At 39.6% G+C, this 16,798-nt stretch overlaps 1 protein-coding gene across 1 annotated transcript in view; it reads left to right on the top strand.

Annotated features, from left to right (window-relative positions):
• Positions 1–16,798, top strand: part of STK39 (serine/threonine kinase 39) — a 318,732-nt gene that overhangs the window by 58,188 nt on the left and 243,746 nt on the right. Inside the window, exon 2 of the mRNA XM_036747781.1 lies at positions 14,819–14,931. Within this exon, the coding sequence (XP_036603676.1) occupies positions 14,819–14,931 (113 nt within the window). The remainder of the gene's footprint in view (positions 1–14,818; positions 14,932–16,798) is intronic.

The following is a 16,798-nucleotide window of genomic DNA, read 5'->3' as shown; positions in this document are numbered from 1 at the left end:
TTGAATAAAGGAGGATAGGATAGGACGGAGCAAAATATAGTTAGTCTTTCACAACATGAGTATTGTGGAAGGGTTTTACATAATGATACGCATGTAGCCTGTGTTGAATTGCTTGCCTTCTTAGTGATGGTGGGTGGGGAGGGAAGAGGGGAGAAAATATGGAACTCAAAGTTTTAAAAACAGATGTCTAAAAAAAAAAAAAGAAATGGGATTTGAACCCAGGTCCTCAGAATACAAAGAGTGCTCCTTCCACTAAAGACGCTGTTCTCCAAAGCATCTTGGCAGGGGGACTGTTGTTCTGAACTCGGAGTCAGGAATACCTGACTCTGTGTTTTGTTATAGATACGTAGTTAGCTGTGTAACTTTGGACGTGTCACTGAGCCCCCGTCTGCTTATGTGTTTGCAGAGACTATTGACAAGGGTTAGAAGTTCAGTGGATGCTTAGGTAACAGAGTGAATCCAGCCTTGGTCTTCCAGGGCTCCAGGGATGCTTAACCTGGAATTGGTGAACTTGTTTTTAAGAAATATTTTGATAAGCAGCACAATATAATTAGTTTCCTTTGCAATCTTGGATATTTCATTTTATGGATTTAAAAACATTATTCTGAGAAGGGGTCCACAGGCTTAATTAGACTACTAGTGGGGTCATAAGAGGTTCTAAACAGGGAGCCCCATGGTTCATTCTTTCCTCTTTACTTATAGGATAAATTTTTAAAATCTTTTAATTATGTCAGTAGAGTTTGTAGCTTAGACATCGGGCATCATCACCAGCAAACCTCTCTCAGGGTCCTGTGGCTTGTGCTTCTTTGGATACCCTGGGCAAGTCACTTGCTTTTTCTAAGCCTCGCTTTCTTATTTATAAAATAGGGATGATAGTAGCACTTATCTCAAAGTAATGTTTCTAGGAGCAAATGAGAGGACGCATAGAAAGTGCTTTGTAAACTCTAAAGCCCTATGTAGCCGTGGTGTATTGTGAACCCCAACTCTCACTTTCTGAGCTGGCTCTTGAGGCAGCTGGCACTAGCCAGAGGCAAGTCTGGAGTCCAGAATAGGCTACTCCCTGCCGCTGCCTCTCAGTCTTCTCCCTTAGGGGCTGAGGTGTAATCACATGTGTGGAGAGGTACCCTGGGTGCTTGGTACTGCTTCTGAGCCTCTGCCAATGTGCTTCCCATTTCCACAGTCAGATGCCATGATACCATGAACTCTTTCACACAAATCATTTATTATTGAATATATTAGGAAATAGGAATCAATAATATTTATCCATTATCTAGTGATTTATTCATTATGAGGCAAAACCAGAAATAATCCTAACTTCTACTCAGTAGAAGGCAAGAGCGGGAATTATCAAAGTATCGTAGTCCACTCACATACTTGGGTCATCTTCTATAATGAAAGGGGAAAAGTGGTCACTTAATTATCGGAACTGTGCAGTGAGACACATGTGTGCTTAGCACAGTGTCTGGCACATAGTAAGCAAGCACTTAATAATTGTTGAATGATTGATTAATGAATACAAAAACTGATGTATATGAAGCAACTCATGGCTTTGAACCAGCAGCCTTTCTTTTTGGCCCTTCCCTGCTGGGCAAAGCTGTTTATCATCTTCTCTCCAGGTGGTGAAGTAATGACAAGCTTATTATTTTTAATGTTATTATTTTAAAGCTCATAGCCACCCTTAATAGGACAATGAGTAAATTATGCGATTGTAGTGACCAGAAATTCCTTTTAAGCCAGAGAGCTGCTCAGCATTTAAATCTGCAAAGAACACAGGATTCTGCATGGTCCAGTTATGTCCTAAATCCTCTCAGCAAAGTAGATGCAGGGCCTCTTTCTTTCTTTGTTTCTTCTGGCAGGACAGGGCAACAGGGGGAGATGTTTCTTCTCTCTTAGGGATCGGAGGGAAATAAGCCCTGGCATCACAAGGCAGCAGGATTCAACTGTCTTCTAATGAGCTTCCAGTAGCTGCTCTGGGCCTTTCATTAGCCAAAGCAGTGTCTCTTTTTTGATACTGGAACAGCTGAAAGGTCAGCTGGCTCAGCTGGAAGCTTCTGTGTCTTCTGTCTCCAACCTACTTCTCTACTCTGCCCACTTTCTTGCTTCTTCTGTCTCTTTTCCTGTAGCTTTTTTGCTGGTTTCTTTTTTTTTCTTTTTTTGGAGGGGGGAAGGCAGGGCAGTTGGGGTTAAGTGACTTGCCCAAGGTCACACAGCTGAGTCAAGCATCTGAGGCCAGATTTGAAGGGCTGGTGCTCTACTCAGTGCGCCACCTAGCTGCCCCCTTTTCTCTGGTTTCTTATTTGCGTCTAGTGCCTCACATCAGATTCTCTTGATAATCAGTGATTAATCCTTTCCTTCTGAGGTAAAACTCAAGAAATACAGCTTTCTGTCTGGTATGATTCCAGTACTTCTTACATAATCTTTCCGTAGTCCCCCAATAGTTATTTGATTTACAGCTGTTTAAGTTGGACTGTTAAAACTCTAAAAACAGTCTCATGCAAATGAGCTGATGGACAACGGTACTCTGTAGCCACCGTTAGACCTAGTTATTGCTCAGCCTTCAAACAGCTCTCAGTACATTCATCTGAGGAGCATTTGTATGTCTGGTCATCAGAATTGTCTTCATTTGGGAGCCTTGGTTTCTTAGGATTTTATCGGTTTTCCTTACAGAAATGTACTTTTTCTGCCCTTTTCAGCATCCAAGCTTGTTCACATATAAAAGGGGCAGTACCTTATACCTATATAAATATGAGCCATTATTTTTACTTGTCAAGGGGCATTTTAAGTCTTACAAGCAATTTATAGGCCAAAGTAAAACAATTGGCAGCAAAGACTTAAAACTGAATAATTTCCATCAGCTAAGAAAGGTAGGAATTAAATCAGTTGTTTTAACATGTCATGTAACTATGATCAGTCACTTATTCATGCAAAGCAGCATTCATATGTCTGTTTATAATTAATAGGGGTATTTAAAGCTTTGAAGTGCTGGCATTTGTGCTATAAGGAGGGGGTTTCAGTATTTTAACAACATATTTTTAATGGATTTCCCCCCCCCCCCCCGTGTGTACATGTGTGCACATGCACAACACACACACACACACACACACACACACACACACACAACAAATATACAAATACTGTTTCTACTAGAATTTGATCGCCTATTGCCAGTGGAACCAGGGGGCAAGTTTGTCTTAAAAATACATGATGATATTTCATGACATAGCATTACCTTTCAGAGCAGTATATTCTCTTAGTTAGCCAGAATGTTGGAGAATTGAGAGTTTCTAAGTAAGTATATTTTCTAGATAATTACAACTTTATGATTAATAACCTAAAATTTATTTCAGCCATTTTGAATGGAAATTTTTCTAAAATTTGTTACATACCTTATTGTTGTTTGTTCTTGTCTGACTCTTCATGACCCCATTTGGGGTTTTTTTGGTAAAGATATTAGAGTGCCTTGCCATTTCCTTCTTCAGTGGAGTAAGGCAAACAGAGGTTAAGTGACTTGCCTAGGGTCACATAGCTAGTAAGTGTCTAAGGCTGGATTTGAACTCAAGTCTTCTCTTAATCCAGGCCCAGCGCTCTATCCAGTGAGTCACTCAGCTGCCTCCAAGAATGTATGCCAGGACATGATTGAGTCCCTTGATGTCATCCTCAAAGATTTAGGGACATACCCTCAAAATATCCTTGTTTCTTCTTAGTATCCCATTATGTGTTGTTATCCATGAATTTAATTTAGTTGAACCTTTTAAAACAGTCTATTTTACGTTTTAAATTTTTCACTTTTTCTTACAGTAATTGCTTCCATAAATTTACTGCCTGGTTTGTGAACTTTATCCTTGTATTTGTCCTAAACTTCTCTGTCAGGCTATAAAGATCTGTCATTCATATCAGGTTTTTTGAACAAGGTTGTAGTACCTTATTCATATCATTTATGATTTCTTTATGCTTAAGTGGATATGTACTGAATCATTTTAGTCCAGCCTCATATATCAGTACTGTTATTCCCGTAGTCATTTGGTTTTTGTTTGCTAATTTTGGCTTTTTTGAGGTGTTGAGATTAGATTGGAGTTTTATATAAGAAGTTAATTTTTTCCATTTTATTTCCAGTACCCTTTTGGAGAGGTGGTATTCCACAGTAAATAGAAGGCCAGTCTTGGCGTCAAGAAAATCTCGGTTCAATTCCTTCCCCTGAAACAAACTTGTTTCATGCACGTGGGCAAGTCCTTTCTCAGTCCAGATAACATGAAAATCTAGAAGTAGAAAAGCAGTTTATTTGTGCTATTTACACTGCATGGTAAAGATGAAGTAGAATGCCTTGTTGAACATTTAACACAAAGCTGAATGACAGCTTGAGGATCCAAAAGCATTTCAACAGGCCCTATGATGATGGACCAAATCTAATCACATTAAATTTAACAGAGATAAGTAAAGGCCTACATTTGAGTTTAAAAACTCAGTATGGTGGTGGCATGGCTAGAAATTCATGTGCAAAAGCTCTGGGGGTTTTAGTGGATCACAAGCTCAAATATGAGTCAGTTATGTGACATGGCCACTAACAGACTGGTAGTATCGAATAGAGGCATTTCTTTGTACTGTGAGGGAAGTGATAGTTCTGCTGTACTCTGCCCTGGTCAGACTACATCTAGAATATTGTATTCATTTCTGGGAGCCACATTTTAGGAAAGACACTGGCAAAGTAGAGTATAGAAAAGGGAGGGTGACTGGTATTTGGTGAGAACTGGTGATAAGTGATTTAGTTTGTAAGAAAGAAACCTGAGAGGGCATGTGGTAGTTTTCTTCAGGTATTTGAAAGACTCAGCTGGAAGGAAAGATTAGGTTTTTTTTTCTCCCTGCTTAGCCCCAGGGGTCAGAGCTAGGATGAATGGGTAGATGTTACTGAGAGGCATATTTAGGCTTACTGTAAGGAAACTTCCTAACAATTAGATCTAGTCAGAAATGGAATGGGCTATTTTGGGCAGTGGAGACTGGAGATAATCAAGAGGAATCTGGAAGATTGCTTTGTTAGCATAGTTGTAGATGGGATTCCTGTGTAGGCACAGGTTGAACTAGATGAATAATGAGGATCCTTTCAACTCTGAAATTTCATGATTTGGTGGTTCATTACTTGGCATCTGTACTGTGATTATCATTTTCCTAAAACACAGATCTGACTGTGTCATTTCTCTACTCAAAGATCTTGAATGGCTTCCTATTTCCTTTAGGATAAAATTCATAATCCTACTTTTCTAGTCTTTTTTTCATGTTACTCCATTTCAGTCAAACTGAACTGCTAGTTGGTCCCCTTAAACCATACTTCAACCTCCCCTTTTTATGCTTTTTTTTCTTTTTGAATTTTATTTGTAAACTGGACTTAACAAACACCAAATTTTCCATAGGTATAATAGAATAGAAAAATAATTATTCATGAAACTGATTTAAAAAAAACTTATACAAACCTATATCGAATTGCTTGTCTTCTCAAAGGGGTAGGGAGGGTGGAAGGGAGAGAATTTGGAACTCAAAAGTTTTCAAAATGAATGTTAAAAATTGTTTTAACATGTAAATGGAGCAAAATAAAATACTAAATAAAAAAATACAAAAAACCCTAATTGTACCTAGATTCCCCCCCCCCCCCCCGCCCCAGCTTTTTTATCAAGTGTTATATCTGGAATCATTTCCTATGGAAAAATCTTAGCTTCCTTGCAATAGCTTAGTTACTACCTCCTACATGAGGCCTTTCCTGCTCGAAATGACTTTACCTTGTTTTTCATAAAACTTGAATATTGCAGAGAAGGTGCTGACCTGCTTTAGTAGAGGGTTCAGCCTCTTATTCCGTATTATTTACAGTTAATTGTGTTCATGCGGTACCTCCCCAGGAGAATGTTGAGGACAAGCGCCGCTTTGGGCGTTGTCCCAGTATTCCTGGTGGTGACTGCTTTGGTTTTTTGAAGCGGGGTTAGACCTCCGACGTAGGGAGCCACTAGTGAGGAAATTTCTTCTCTCTACCAATGGACATTGGCCCATGCTTGGCAACTCATACTCTTAAGAGAGTTGTTTGGGGGCTGCCGAGGAGTTAAGTGATTTGTCTGTGTCAGGGGGTGGAGAGTTTCGCCCTCTTCTCGGTCACTTTGAGACCTGCTTGCTCTTTATCGAGTATTCTCACTGCTTTTCACACGGTAGATGCGTAAAAAGCATTGAATTGGGTTGAATCGTTTCACCTATGCTTAGAACTGGATTTAACTTGACTGTTCATTCAGATAGAGGCTATTTTAAGAAGCACTGAGCCACCTTAGTGAATCATCTCCTGCCCCAGAGGTGGATGCTAGCTCCAAAAGCCCATTACCTGCCTTATTCAGGCTTTTCAGTGAGGTTGTCAGCCCTTTTCTCTAGGTGAACTTAATTTGACCACTTGGTACTAGACTTCTTCCTGAAATAATACAAGCATTTTAGCAGGGATGGGTCCCCCGGGAGGCAGTTGTGCTTTCTCTTGCCTTTAGAGGGGAGTAATGACTATTTAAGCAGTTAGGTGGCACAGTGGACAGAGTTTCGGGCCTAAAGTCACAAAAAGCTGAGTTGAAACCTGGCCTCAGACACTAGCTGTGTGACTCTAGTCAAGTCACTTAACACTGTTTGCCTTAGTTTCTTGTCTGTAGAATGAGCAAGAGAAGGAAATGGCAAACCACTCCAATATCTTTGCCAAGAAAACCCCAAATGGGGTCATGAAGGCTCGGATGCAACTGAACAACAACAACAAAAGTTATTGTTTATCTGGACAAATAGGAATTGACATTCCCTTGTGGAATGTTGGCTTCCATTTAGTTGATTTAATCAGTGTATGGAATAGGTTTTTTGTTTTAGCCTTTTTTTTTGCTAGTCAGTATTTGAGGACCTCCTCCAAGCAGAATAGGACATTTTTCAAACCAAGCCAGATTGTGAGATTTTACTTTATTTATTTCACGAAATCATAGCAGGAAAAGCTAGGTTTTTGGTATATAAAAATAAAGTCTGCACCTCTTTTTCCTGACTTGGAGATCTGTGATTGTTCCGGGACCCTTACCTCCTACTGGGTATTGGTATTCCTCTACCTGAATTTGTTCTGTTAGTACAACAATTAAAATTTTTTAGAATAGCATACCCTGTGCATTGATTTTTTTAAAAAAAATTTACAGTAAAAGATTAAAGTGCCTGACCCAGTCTGCTCAGATATTCCATTTTGATAATAATAATTTTTGTTTAGAATTCTGTTTTGACAGAGTGCTTTTATATATGGTATTATATTCAGTCTTCACAAAAATTCAGTTCAACTCAACAAATATTTATTAATCAACTGTTCCATGCATGGCAGTATGCTCAGGGCTGGGTATGCAAAAACAAAACAAAAGAACATTTGGAGGTAAGTGGGTAGCAGATATTATTAAGGCTTTTGGCAGTCTGGTTCTTGTCGACTTTTCTAGCTCCTGGGCCCATTGTCCTAAAGGCTTTCTACTTGTCGATGTCTATACCTGCTCCTCCTTTTGGAGTTGGTGTGGGTGCTGGTTACTAGGAAAACCCCTTAGCAACTCTTGGCACATTGCTGATGGAGTGTTAGAGTGTCCCCTTGAACCCCCTTTTAAAAAAGATTAATTTTAAAACAATTTTTTAAAATGAGAGAAAAAGAAGAGTTTTTACTTTTATATTAAAAAAGTTTTACCTTGCCACACATCTAAAACTGTGAGTTGTTGAGGCCAGTAATAAAAAAAAAGTATACACTTCTGTTTGAGTAGAAATTGTGTTTGGGAAGGTGATGTTACCTTTTATCTCATGGGATTTTTTTTATAAGCTGGTCAAGCCTAATTGCTTAACACACATAATATTTTGTGTTCTTTTTTTTTTTTTTAAAAAGGCTTAGCTGTAAATCAGTTAATCATTAAGAACCTGATTACTTTACGTTAATAACATATATTTTCATAGACTTTACTGAGAAGCTCAAAAAGTTTTTGTTCGTGTTTAAAACTCTATGATTCTCTCAACAAATGTATAAGGTAGGTAGGTCAGAAGTAATGTCATTCCCATTTTATAGATTTTTGGAAGCTGAGGCTCAGAGGTATTAAATGATACCTCCTCCCCCTCAAAAAAAAAAAGCTACTAGTTAGTGGCAGAGTCCGAGCTAGACCCTAACTCCGAACTAAGGAATAAACAGTTAGCTCCTATTTCTGTCCTGGCTTCTTTGCTCTGGATGGGCCTGTCTTAATTGCCAGTCTTCATGGGTACGTGAGTCAGCATGCATTCTGGGGTGGGAGGGGTTCTTAGTCACCGATTGGGCAGTGTCGTAGGGCAGATAATGAGCGGGGAGTGGTGGCCACATATGTCCTGTGTGACCACGGGCAGGACCTTGAATCTCTTTGGACGTCATTTCCTCATGTATAAAAATGAAGGATTTGGACTTTGGTGATCTCTAAGGTCCCTTTTGCATGTAAATGTGTGATACTGTGAATTCTGAAATTCCAGTGTCAGGTGTTTTCAGCTCTTTGAGCTCTCAAGAGGACTCCTTGAAATTTTGTTTTGGCAAACAAACGTCCAGGTCTACTTCCACAAAATCTTGTCTTGTCAGTTCTATCTCCACTGAGTCTTTCATCCGTCTTCCCTGTTCTCTCATGCAAAACCCCCTCTACAGCTGGTCAGACCTAGCCTGAACAATTAGTGTAGCCCCTAAGTGTGGACTGCCTGATGTCAGGCTCTTTCTTCTCCAGTTCCTTATTTTGAAGCAGCCAAAATAATCTTGCCAAAGCCCAAGTCTTAACCATGCCATCCTCCTAATCAGGAATCTTCAGTGATTTCCTGTTCCTTTTAGGAAACAATATAAACTCTAGTAGTTTAAAGCCATTCACAGTCTGGCTCCGGTCTGCATTTTCAGACTCATTCCTTCCATCAGCCAAAGTGGAGAGATGGAGCTGCCTTCTTCCTCTTCTTGGCCTAGTTGCTCTTCCCAGAATTCCCCAGATGGAGACCTTTGCAGAAGCTGCCCACTCACACCAGGAATTAACTCCCTCCTTACCCCAGGCTTTTTGAGAATGTTTAGCTTCTTTCAAAGCTCAACTCATCAGCAAGCTTCTACAGCTCAAATCCCAGTAATTGTTAGTTCTCTCTTCCTCCTTCAGTTTTCTTATATTTGCTTTCGTTCACATATTGTATCCCTTATTAAGATGGTAGGCTTCTTGAAGAGAGGGGCTGTTTTTTCATTTGGCTTTTATCCATTGGTTCTTATAATGGTATATGCTCACGGAACCAGTGGTTGAATTTACTCCCTAGCATCTAATGTACTTCCTGGATAAATCAAGAATGGTCACCTAGTGTTAAATTCTATTGTAATCATGTCAAATCATATAAAATAAATCTGTATCCTTCAACACACCTTTAACTTGTGTAGATTAGGCCTTTTAAATGCTCCAGTATTCATTTCCATAATTCCTTGTTCCTCCTCCTGTTTAGTTTGTGGTTTCCCCACCCCCTTGTGGATCCTCCCACCCTAACTGAGTGAATGTAGACTGGGTATTTTGTTGCCACCTTAGATATAACTCAAGGTCCAGGGTGAGTTTAATTATATTCATTCCAATTTGATTTCCTACACCCTTTCTGGCTATCTCTCTTAAAATCAGAACCCCAGGCTAGTCTTTGTTTTTCTGTGGTATTATCAGATGGTTGTTGATGAGTTATACACAAGTGCAGCCTTTCATTGGCAAGGTCTGTGACCTCCAAATGTTTTAACAAGTCAGGTTTTCCCAGGTAATGTAGCTTATTCAGGTCATTGGTGAAATTTAAGTACAGTTTGCTGAGAGGCTGTTTTCCTTCCTCTCCCAGGTTTTTATTGTTCAGTTTTCTCTAAAAATGTGACTTACGACAATGCTGGAAGAAAATTCAATTATTTGACTTTTCTCCTTTGACCAAAGGTAGATGACTCCGAGTAGTTGCAGCTTCACTGTAGCTCTGATGAATCTGTGCTCCTGCCCATAGTATGCCCATCACATGGATCTGCCTTAAGAAGGGAGAAAGGAGGAGATATATGTTTTGTAAAGAAACGACCACAGTGAGTTTTATGCATAACATCTGTCTTATGGCAGGGGTATTTGATTTAGCAGTTTGCAGTACAGGGTGTTCCTTTTACATCCCGAGAGTGCTAAAAGATAAAGGAATATTTCTGATAAGACAGGACTCCCGAATTTAGAGAGATAGTAAGATGAAGCAGATGGCAGCAAGTGGTAAATCAAGTAAAAGAATGCATCCTAGAATCAGAGACTGTTAGAACCAAAAGGGACCCTAGAGGTCATCTAGACCAGGGTGTCATGGACTCCTTTGGCATCTAGTGAAGCCTATAGATCCTTTTTCTCAGAATAATATTTTTAAATGCATACAATAAAATACATAAAATTACCAAGAAATCAGCTGAAATAGTTATCAAAATATATATATTTTTAAAATCCACAGACCCCACGTTAAGAACCCTGGATTTCGTCCAACCCCCTCATTTTACAGGTGGGGAAACTGAGGTCCAGAGAGGACGCGACCTGCCTTCTGAAAAAAATAAGTGGCCGAGCAAGAACCCTGGTTGCTCAACTCAGTTCACTGTCTGCATTTTTAACTTAGTGATCTCAGTTCCAGAAGACTATGAATATGCAATTCAGTTCAACAAGCATTTATTGAGGTAATTAGGTAATATAAGTGATTATGCTAGATTTGGAGTCCTGAAGACCTGAGTTCAGATTCTGCCTGTGACATTTGCCACCTTTGTGACTTTGGGCAAATGACTTACCTTCTTCCTGCCTCAGTTTCCACATCTGTAAAATGGGGATAATAGTAGCACCTACCTTCCAGGGATGTTGCGAGAATCAATTAAAATAATACATGTAAAGCACTTTGCAGATCTTAAAGCACTGTATAAATATTAACTTATTATTTATGAGGTACCTACTTATATTCTAGGCACTGGAGATGATGCAAAGACAAGACTGAAATTCCTTCTCTTGTGGGACATCTTTCTCTGGTCGTTTCTGAGTGAACTTGGTTTGTTTGGATAACTAGCAGTGACATTTCAGAAAATAGATGTTATTTTCTTCAGGCTCCAAAAGCAAGGAAAAGGCAAAAATTAAAGGAAGAGGGCATGGAACCCAGAAAATGTCTGTTGTCAGTTTGGGGAATATATCTGAAAAGGAATAGTGAACTTGGTGAAGATATTTTTGCTTGTGGTACCTAGTAGGATACAGTTAACATTGGTATCCGTGCTCCTTGGAAAATACATGGGGCTGTCATCTCATAGCTATTTACTCAAGTGAAGGTGGACTAAATAGTGGTCTAAAAAGTCCTCCCTGTTACTCAGAATCAAACTAGTGACTTGGAAATGATCTTTTAGATGGTTTTGGCCCTTGTTCTTTACTTTACTTCAAGTAGCACTTGGAAATGACCTAAAAACTGTTGGCAGTGTTAAGAGCTTTCAGCTTTCAAAGTAACCCATAGCCCTACTTTGGAAATGTATTCTTTGCAGTATAGAAAAGTGGATACCCTTCTCTTCCTCTCAGCGCCCCTCCCCCTTGGGCTAGTTAGATCTTTTACCCCTGTCCCCCCACCCACCTCTGGGGAGGACACATGGGTACTACTCAACTATCAAAATCATAGGTGTAACTCTGGTGTGTGTGAGGGTGAGGGGGTGTGTGGGAATACATTCTTACTACTGGCCACTGTGATTGCTGAGCTTCCACTGGTGTGCTTCCCACTTACGCAAAGTAGTCATAGCGACACCATTGACTGTTGTTTAGTGATAAATGTTTCAGACAACAGCAAAAAACAATCCATGTTAGTGTTCAGTTCTACTAATAAGGAGCAACATTTGTATTGTTTAGCCGAAACTGCAACCTTAAACCTGGGGAGTGTTGATGTTGGGTCTCTTCGTTTACCTAGGCTTGAAAGCAGTATTGAGCCATTTTAGGGACAAGCAGCTTTCCAGGTCTGCTCTTTGTACTTGGAGGAGGATTTTCCTCTCAGGATACAAGGCAATGCAGTCAGGCCCATGAGGAGTTTCCCCTGTGAAGTTCTGTGGATGATGCTACAGGTCAGTGAGCTCAGTTAGCTTTTCACCAGGTGGATGCTGCTTTTTCCAGTCAGCTTCTTTTTTTGTATTTAAACATTTGATTTTTTTTTATTTTGAGTTCCCTATTCTCTCTTTCCCAGGCCCCATTGAGAAGGCAAGTAATATGATACTCATTGTACATATGAAGTCATGCAAAACGTTTCCATATTTTGTTATTCATTCGTTTCAGTCCTGTCTGACTCTTCATGACCCCATTTGGGATTTTCTTGGCAAAGATACTGTAGTGGTTTGCCATTTCCTTCTCCAGCTCACTTTACAGTTGTGGAAACTGAGGCTGAAATAGGTTAAGTGACATGCCCAAGTTCACATAGCTAGTAAGTGCCTGAGGCTGGATTTGAACACTATCTTTCTGACTTTAGATCCAGCACTTATCCCCTGCACCAGCTAGCTATCCCCTATTTCCATATTAGCCATGTTTAAAAAAAAAAGCAAGAAAAATAAAGAAAATGAAAAAAAAAAACACCAGAGTTCATCAGTTCTTTCTCTGGAGGTGGATAGCATATTTCATCATTAGTCTTTTGGAGTTGTCTTGGATCATTCAATTGATTAGAGTAGCTAAGTCTTTCACAGCTGATCTCCTTACAATATTGCTTTTATTGTTCATGTATGATATTTTCTTGGCTTTGCTCACTTGACTTTGCATCAGTTCATATAAGTCTTCCCAGGTTTTTCTGAAAGCATCCTGCTCATTATTTCTTTTTTTTTTTTCAAATTTATTATTATTATTATTTTTGTTATTATTTTTTGCTGGGGTGGAAGGCAGGGCAATTGGGGTTAAGTGACTTGCCCGAGGTCACAGAGCTAGTAAGTGTGTCAAGTGTCTGAGGCAGGATTTGACCTCAGGTCCTCCTGACTCCAGGGCCGGTGCTCTACACACTGCGCCACCTAGCTACCCCTCATTATAACACGATAATTTCCCATCACAATCATATACCACAATGTGTTCAGCCATTCTGCAGCTGATGGGCATCTCCTCACTTTCTAGTTCTTTGCCACCACAAAAAGGGTTGCTATAAATATTTTTTTGCACAAATAGGTCCCTTACCTTTTTCTTGGATCCCTTTGAGATACACCTTTATCATTTTCCAAAAGCTGCAGCGTTCACCTCCAGTCAGAGAGCTCCCTGCATGAAACACAGAACTTGCCTGTCAGCTTTGCTCAGCTAAGTCAGTTTCTGTATTCTGTCTTCTGGCAGCAGCTTCTCTCTTGGACTTCTTTCGTGTTCTCTCATGCTAGCTTTTCATTCTGCTGGCTTTCTTCATCTAAGCTTCTAAAGTCTCGTAGCATGGCTTCCTCATGAGTAGTGATCTATCTCTAACTCCTGTTGGAAAAAACCCAAATGCATGGCTACAGCACATACAATGTAAATTATACACTTTTTCTGTAGCCTCCAAACAGTTCTGTGATTTAGAGTTTCTTAGCTATAGCATTAAAAACCCTGAAAAGAGTTGTATGTTCTATGATTTCACTGGAATAAAACACAGTCAGTGACACTCCAGTCTAAGAATCCTTGCTGTAGCACACCTTGACCCCCTCACCCCCCAGTGTTTGAAGACCTCAACTGTGCAGAGCCAGTGATTCCTTCCTGACGCCTCTTTCTGTACCTTCTGATAGCTCTAATTATTAGGAATTCTTAGGTCATCCTTACCTAGATGTGTTACTCTGCAACTTATACCCATAGGCCAGCTTTCCTCTCCTGGGCTACATATGGACTGTTACATAACAGACATACAATATAATAACCAAGTACCTCTTTTTGACTTCATTATTTCTGTGAGGAGCACCACCGTTCCCTGTCTCACCATGTCTTTCACATCCAACCAGTTGCCAAGTTTGTTCACCTTTGAACCCTTTGTATCTATTCTGTTCTCCCTCTCTTCCCAGGCTACTCACCTGTACTCTTGCAGTGGGATCATAGCTCAAGAGTGGAAAGGGTCCATAAAAGTCATCCAGTGCAAACCCCTCATTTTACAGATGAGGAAGCTGAGGCTCTAGGAGGTTAAGTTACTTGCCCAAGGTCACCGTGGTAGTAAGTAGCAGAATGTGGTTTTGAGTTAAGGTTCTTTGACTCCAAAGGTGGCCCTTTTCCCATTGCATCAGGATGTCTCGAGTCTCCCAAACAACATTCTCTTTCCTCTTCTGGTCCAGCTTTTCATAGTGTTGCCCACCTTATCTTTCTTATGCATAGATCTGGTTATGTCATTCTTATGTGGAAAAATCTTTAAAGACTCTCTTGCCCAGCAAGGAAACTTTAAACTCCTCTTCTAAGCATTCAAGACCCTCCACTGTGTGGTGTTATTGTATTATTCCAGTCCCCTTTCAAATCTCCCTCCACCATGGACTCTGCCAGTCAGTCAAAATGGACTGTTCTGGCCCAGTTCCTCACGTTTGATAACCTAATGAGTTGAGGTTTCAGGGACTCATTGTAAGTTTGGTCTATTGAACTACTTGAAGGAAACTCATTTAACCTTGCTTCTCTTTCTCCAAAATTCCGAATAACCTATGATTATCTATTGTTATTTAGTATCCAAAAGAAATCTTTATAATTTTAGAAATGTCAAAAGGTAGCATTTGGGTTCCTCTCCTCACAACTGCTTATTTATGCAGATATTTGTTCATAAAAGTGCTAACAAAGATTAAAGGGTAACCAGTCAGCTTCTTGCTTAATAACCTCTCCTCTGTTAACTCTTTTAGGCAGCGGTGCTACTGCTGTGGTCCAGGCCGCGCTATGCAAACCCCGTCAAGAGCGAGTAGCAATAAAACGCATCAACTTAGAAAAATGCCAGACGAGCATGGATGAGCTACTAGTAAGTAAACATGGTGGAACAAATGATGGTTTATTTTTTTTACTTTTTTTCCAATTGATAAAATGGATTGGGAAAGAGAGTAACAACTTGGGTGTATTAGTTTTGAAGCATTTATTTCTTAAGGAACCAGCTACAGGCTTCTTCCCCTCAAATTTTTAATTAGTATAGTGAGAACACCTAACATTTATAATGTTGTAATTAAATTCAGTAAGCATTTCATAAGAACTTGTTATATATAAAACATTGGTGCTAGGTTGGGGAATTGAAACTTGGTCCCTTCCAATAAAGAACTTATAGTCTAATTGAGTACATCAGTTAGAACCCTGGGTAGATAGATTAGTAGGTCATAAACAAGTAGAGGTGGGTAATATACTTTCCATGATGTTTGAAAGATGGAGGACAATTAACCAAGAAGCAAGATAGGAGGATTAATGTCAAGATTTCTAAAAAGGGAGAAGAGGGAAGAGACTACACACTATTGGTCAGTGAGCTTTCTTGAGACCTGGCAAAATCCTAGAACTACTGAAAGCTCTTTAGTAGAATGCAGACCTGCTGTTGACACAAAATTAGGAAGTACAGATACTACATTAGATGCTACAATTCAAATCTAGAAAGATCTCTACAAACTAGAACATTGGGCTGCATCTCAGATATTTTTTGGTCTGGACCTGCAATTTCACTATGATATCAGTGAAACTTATGAACTTTAATAGGGGTAAATATAAAATCTTACACATGGGTCCAAAAAAGTCATCTTTACAACTTCAGGATAGTGAGGACATAAGAGATAGTAGTTCGTCAGAAAAAAATTAAAGGGTGTTGGTGGACCGCAAGCTCAGAATGGGTTAGCAAAGTGATGCGATAGTTAAAAAAGCTCACATGGTATTGTGCCTCTCCTACAGGACTCGTCATTAGGCATAATGCATCCTGAGTGTTGTGCTTAGCTTTTTAGGAAGGACATGAATGAGTTGGAGAGTATCCAGAGGAGAGTGGTCAAGATGGTGGAAGACCTGGATAGTGTCATAGGAAATTCATCTAAGTAACCAGGGAAGCTGGGCCTGGAGAAGAGAAGACTTGATGGGAGGGGTGTACATATATATAATACATAATAATAATATACATATATATGTATATGCATATATATATGTGTGTGTGTGTGTGTATATTTTAAGTGTTTCTCCTATCTTGCTTCTTGGTTAATTATCCTCCATCTTTCATTAAGTGGCTATCATATTAAGGAGATATTAGACTTGTTTTACCTGGCCCCAGAGACAGAATTAAGAATAATAGAAATTGCAAAGAGGAAGATTTAGGCTTGATAGAAGAAAATATTTTAGAGTTAGGGTTCATTGTAAATTGAATGAGCTGTCTTTGTTCCACTTAAAGTGTTCTGGCTGGATGACCACCTTAAGGATGTTGGAAGTGTGACTATAGGCCCACTGGCCCCAGGGAGCCTGGGTTACTCACTCATTCTGACTGAGGGACCCTTATCTTTGAGATCACATGGCTAGCAGGTTCAGTTCTAGGGAAGCTTAGGCTCTAAAGGGAAGGACCAGGCTCTTTCTGGAACTTTCTGTATTTTTATGCCCCTACTCCAGAGTCTCATAGAAAAATCATTAGGTTTCATTCTTGTTTAGGGTCTACCCAAAAGATAGAAAGTTACTCAGAGTACAATGTAGATCAGGTACAGCACAGCTATTTATTTCTTTGACTAAGAAAAAAATGCTAAAAACACAAAAGGTTCAAAAGCTTTCATTGATAAAGACATAAAACATGATGCTATAGCCTATTTTACTCTTCTAGAAACTTGATACTTAAAACATAGGAAGTTTAGTGTGACTGTGGCATAAATATTTCACCTTTACTG

The sequence above is a fragment of the Trichosurus vulpecula genome, chromosome 2 (assembly GCF_011100635.1).
Source record: "Trichosurus vulpecula isolate mTriVul1 chromosome 2, mTriVul1.pri, whole genome shotgun sequence".
NCBI classification, from domain to species: domain Eukaryota; kingdom Metazoa; phylum Chordata; class Mammalia; order Diprotodontia; family Phalangeridae; genus Trichosurus; species Trichosurus vulpecula.
Note: the sequence above shows the minus strand (reverse complement) of the source record. Positions and strands in the feature narration are given on the sequence as shown.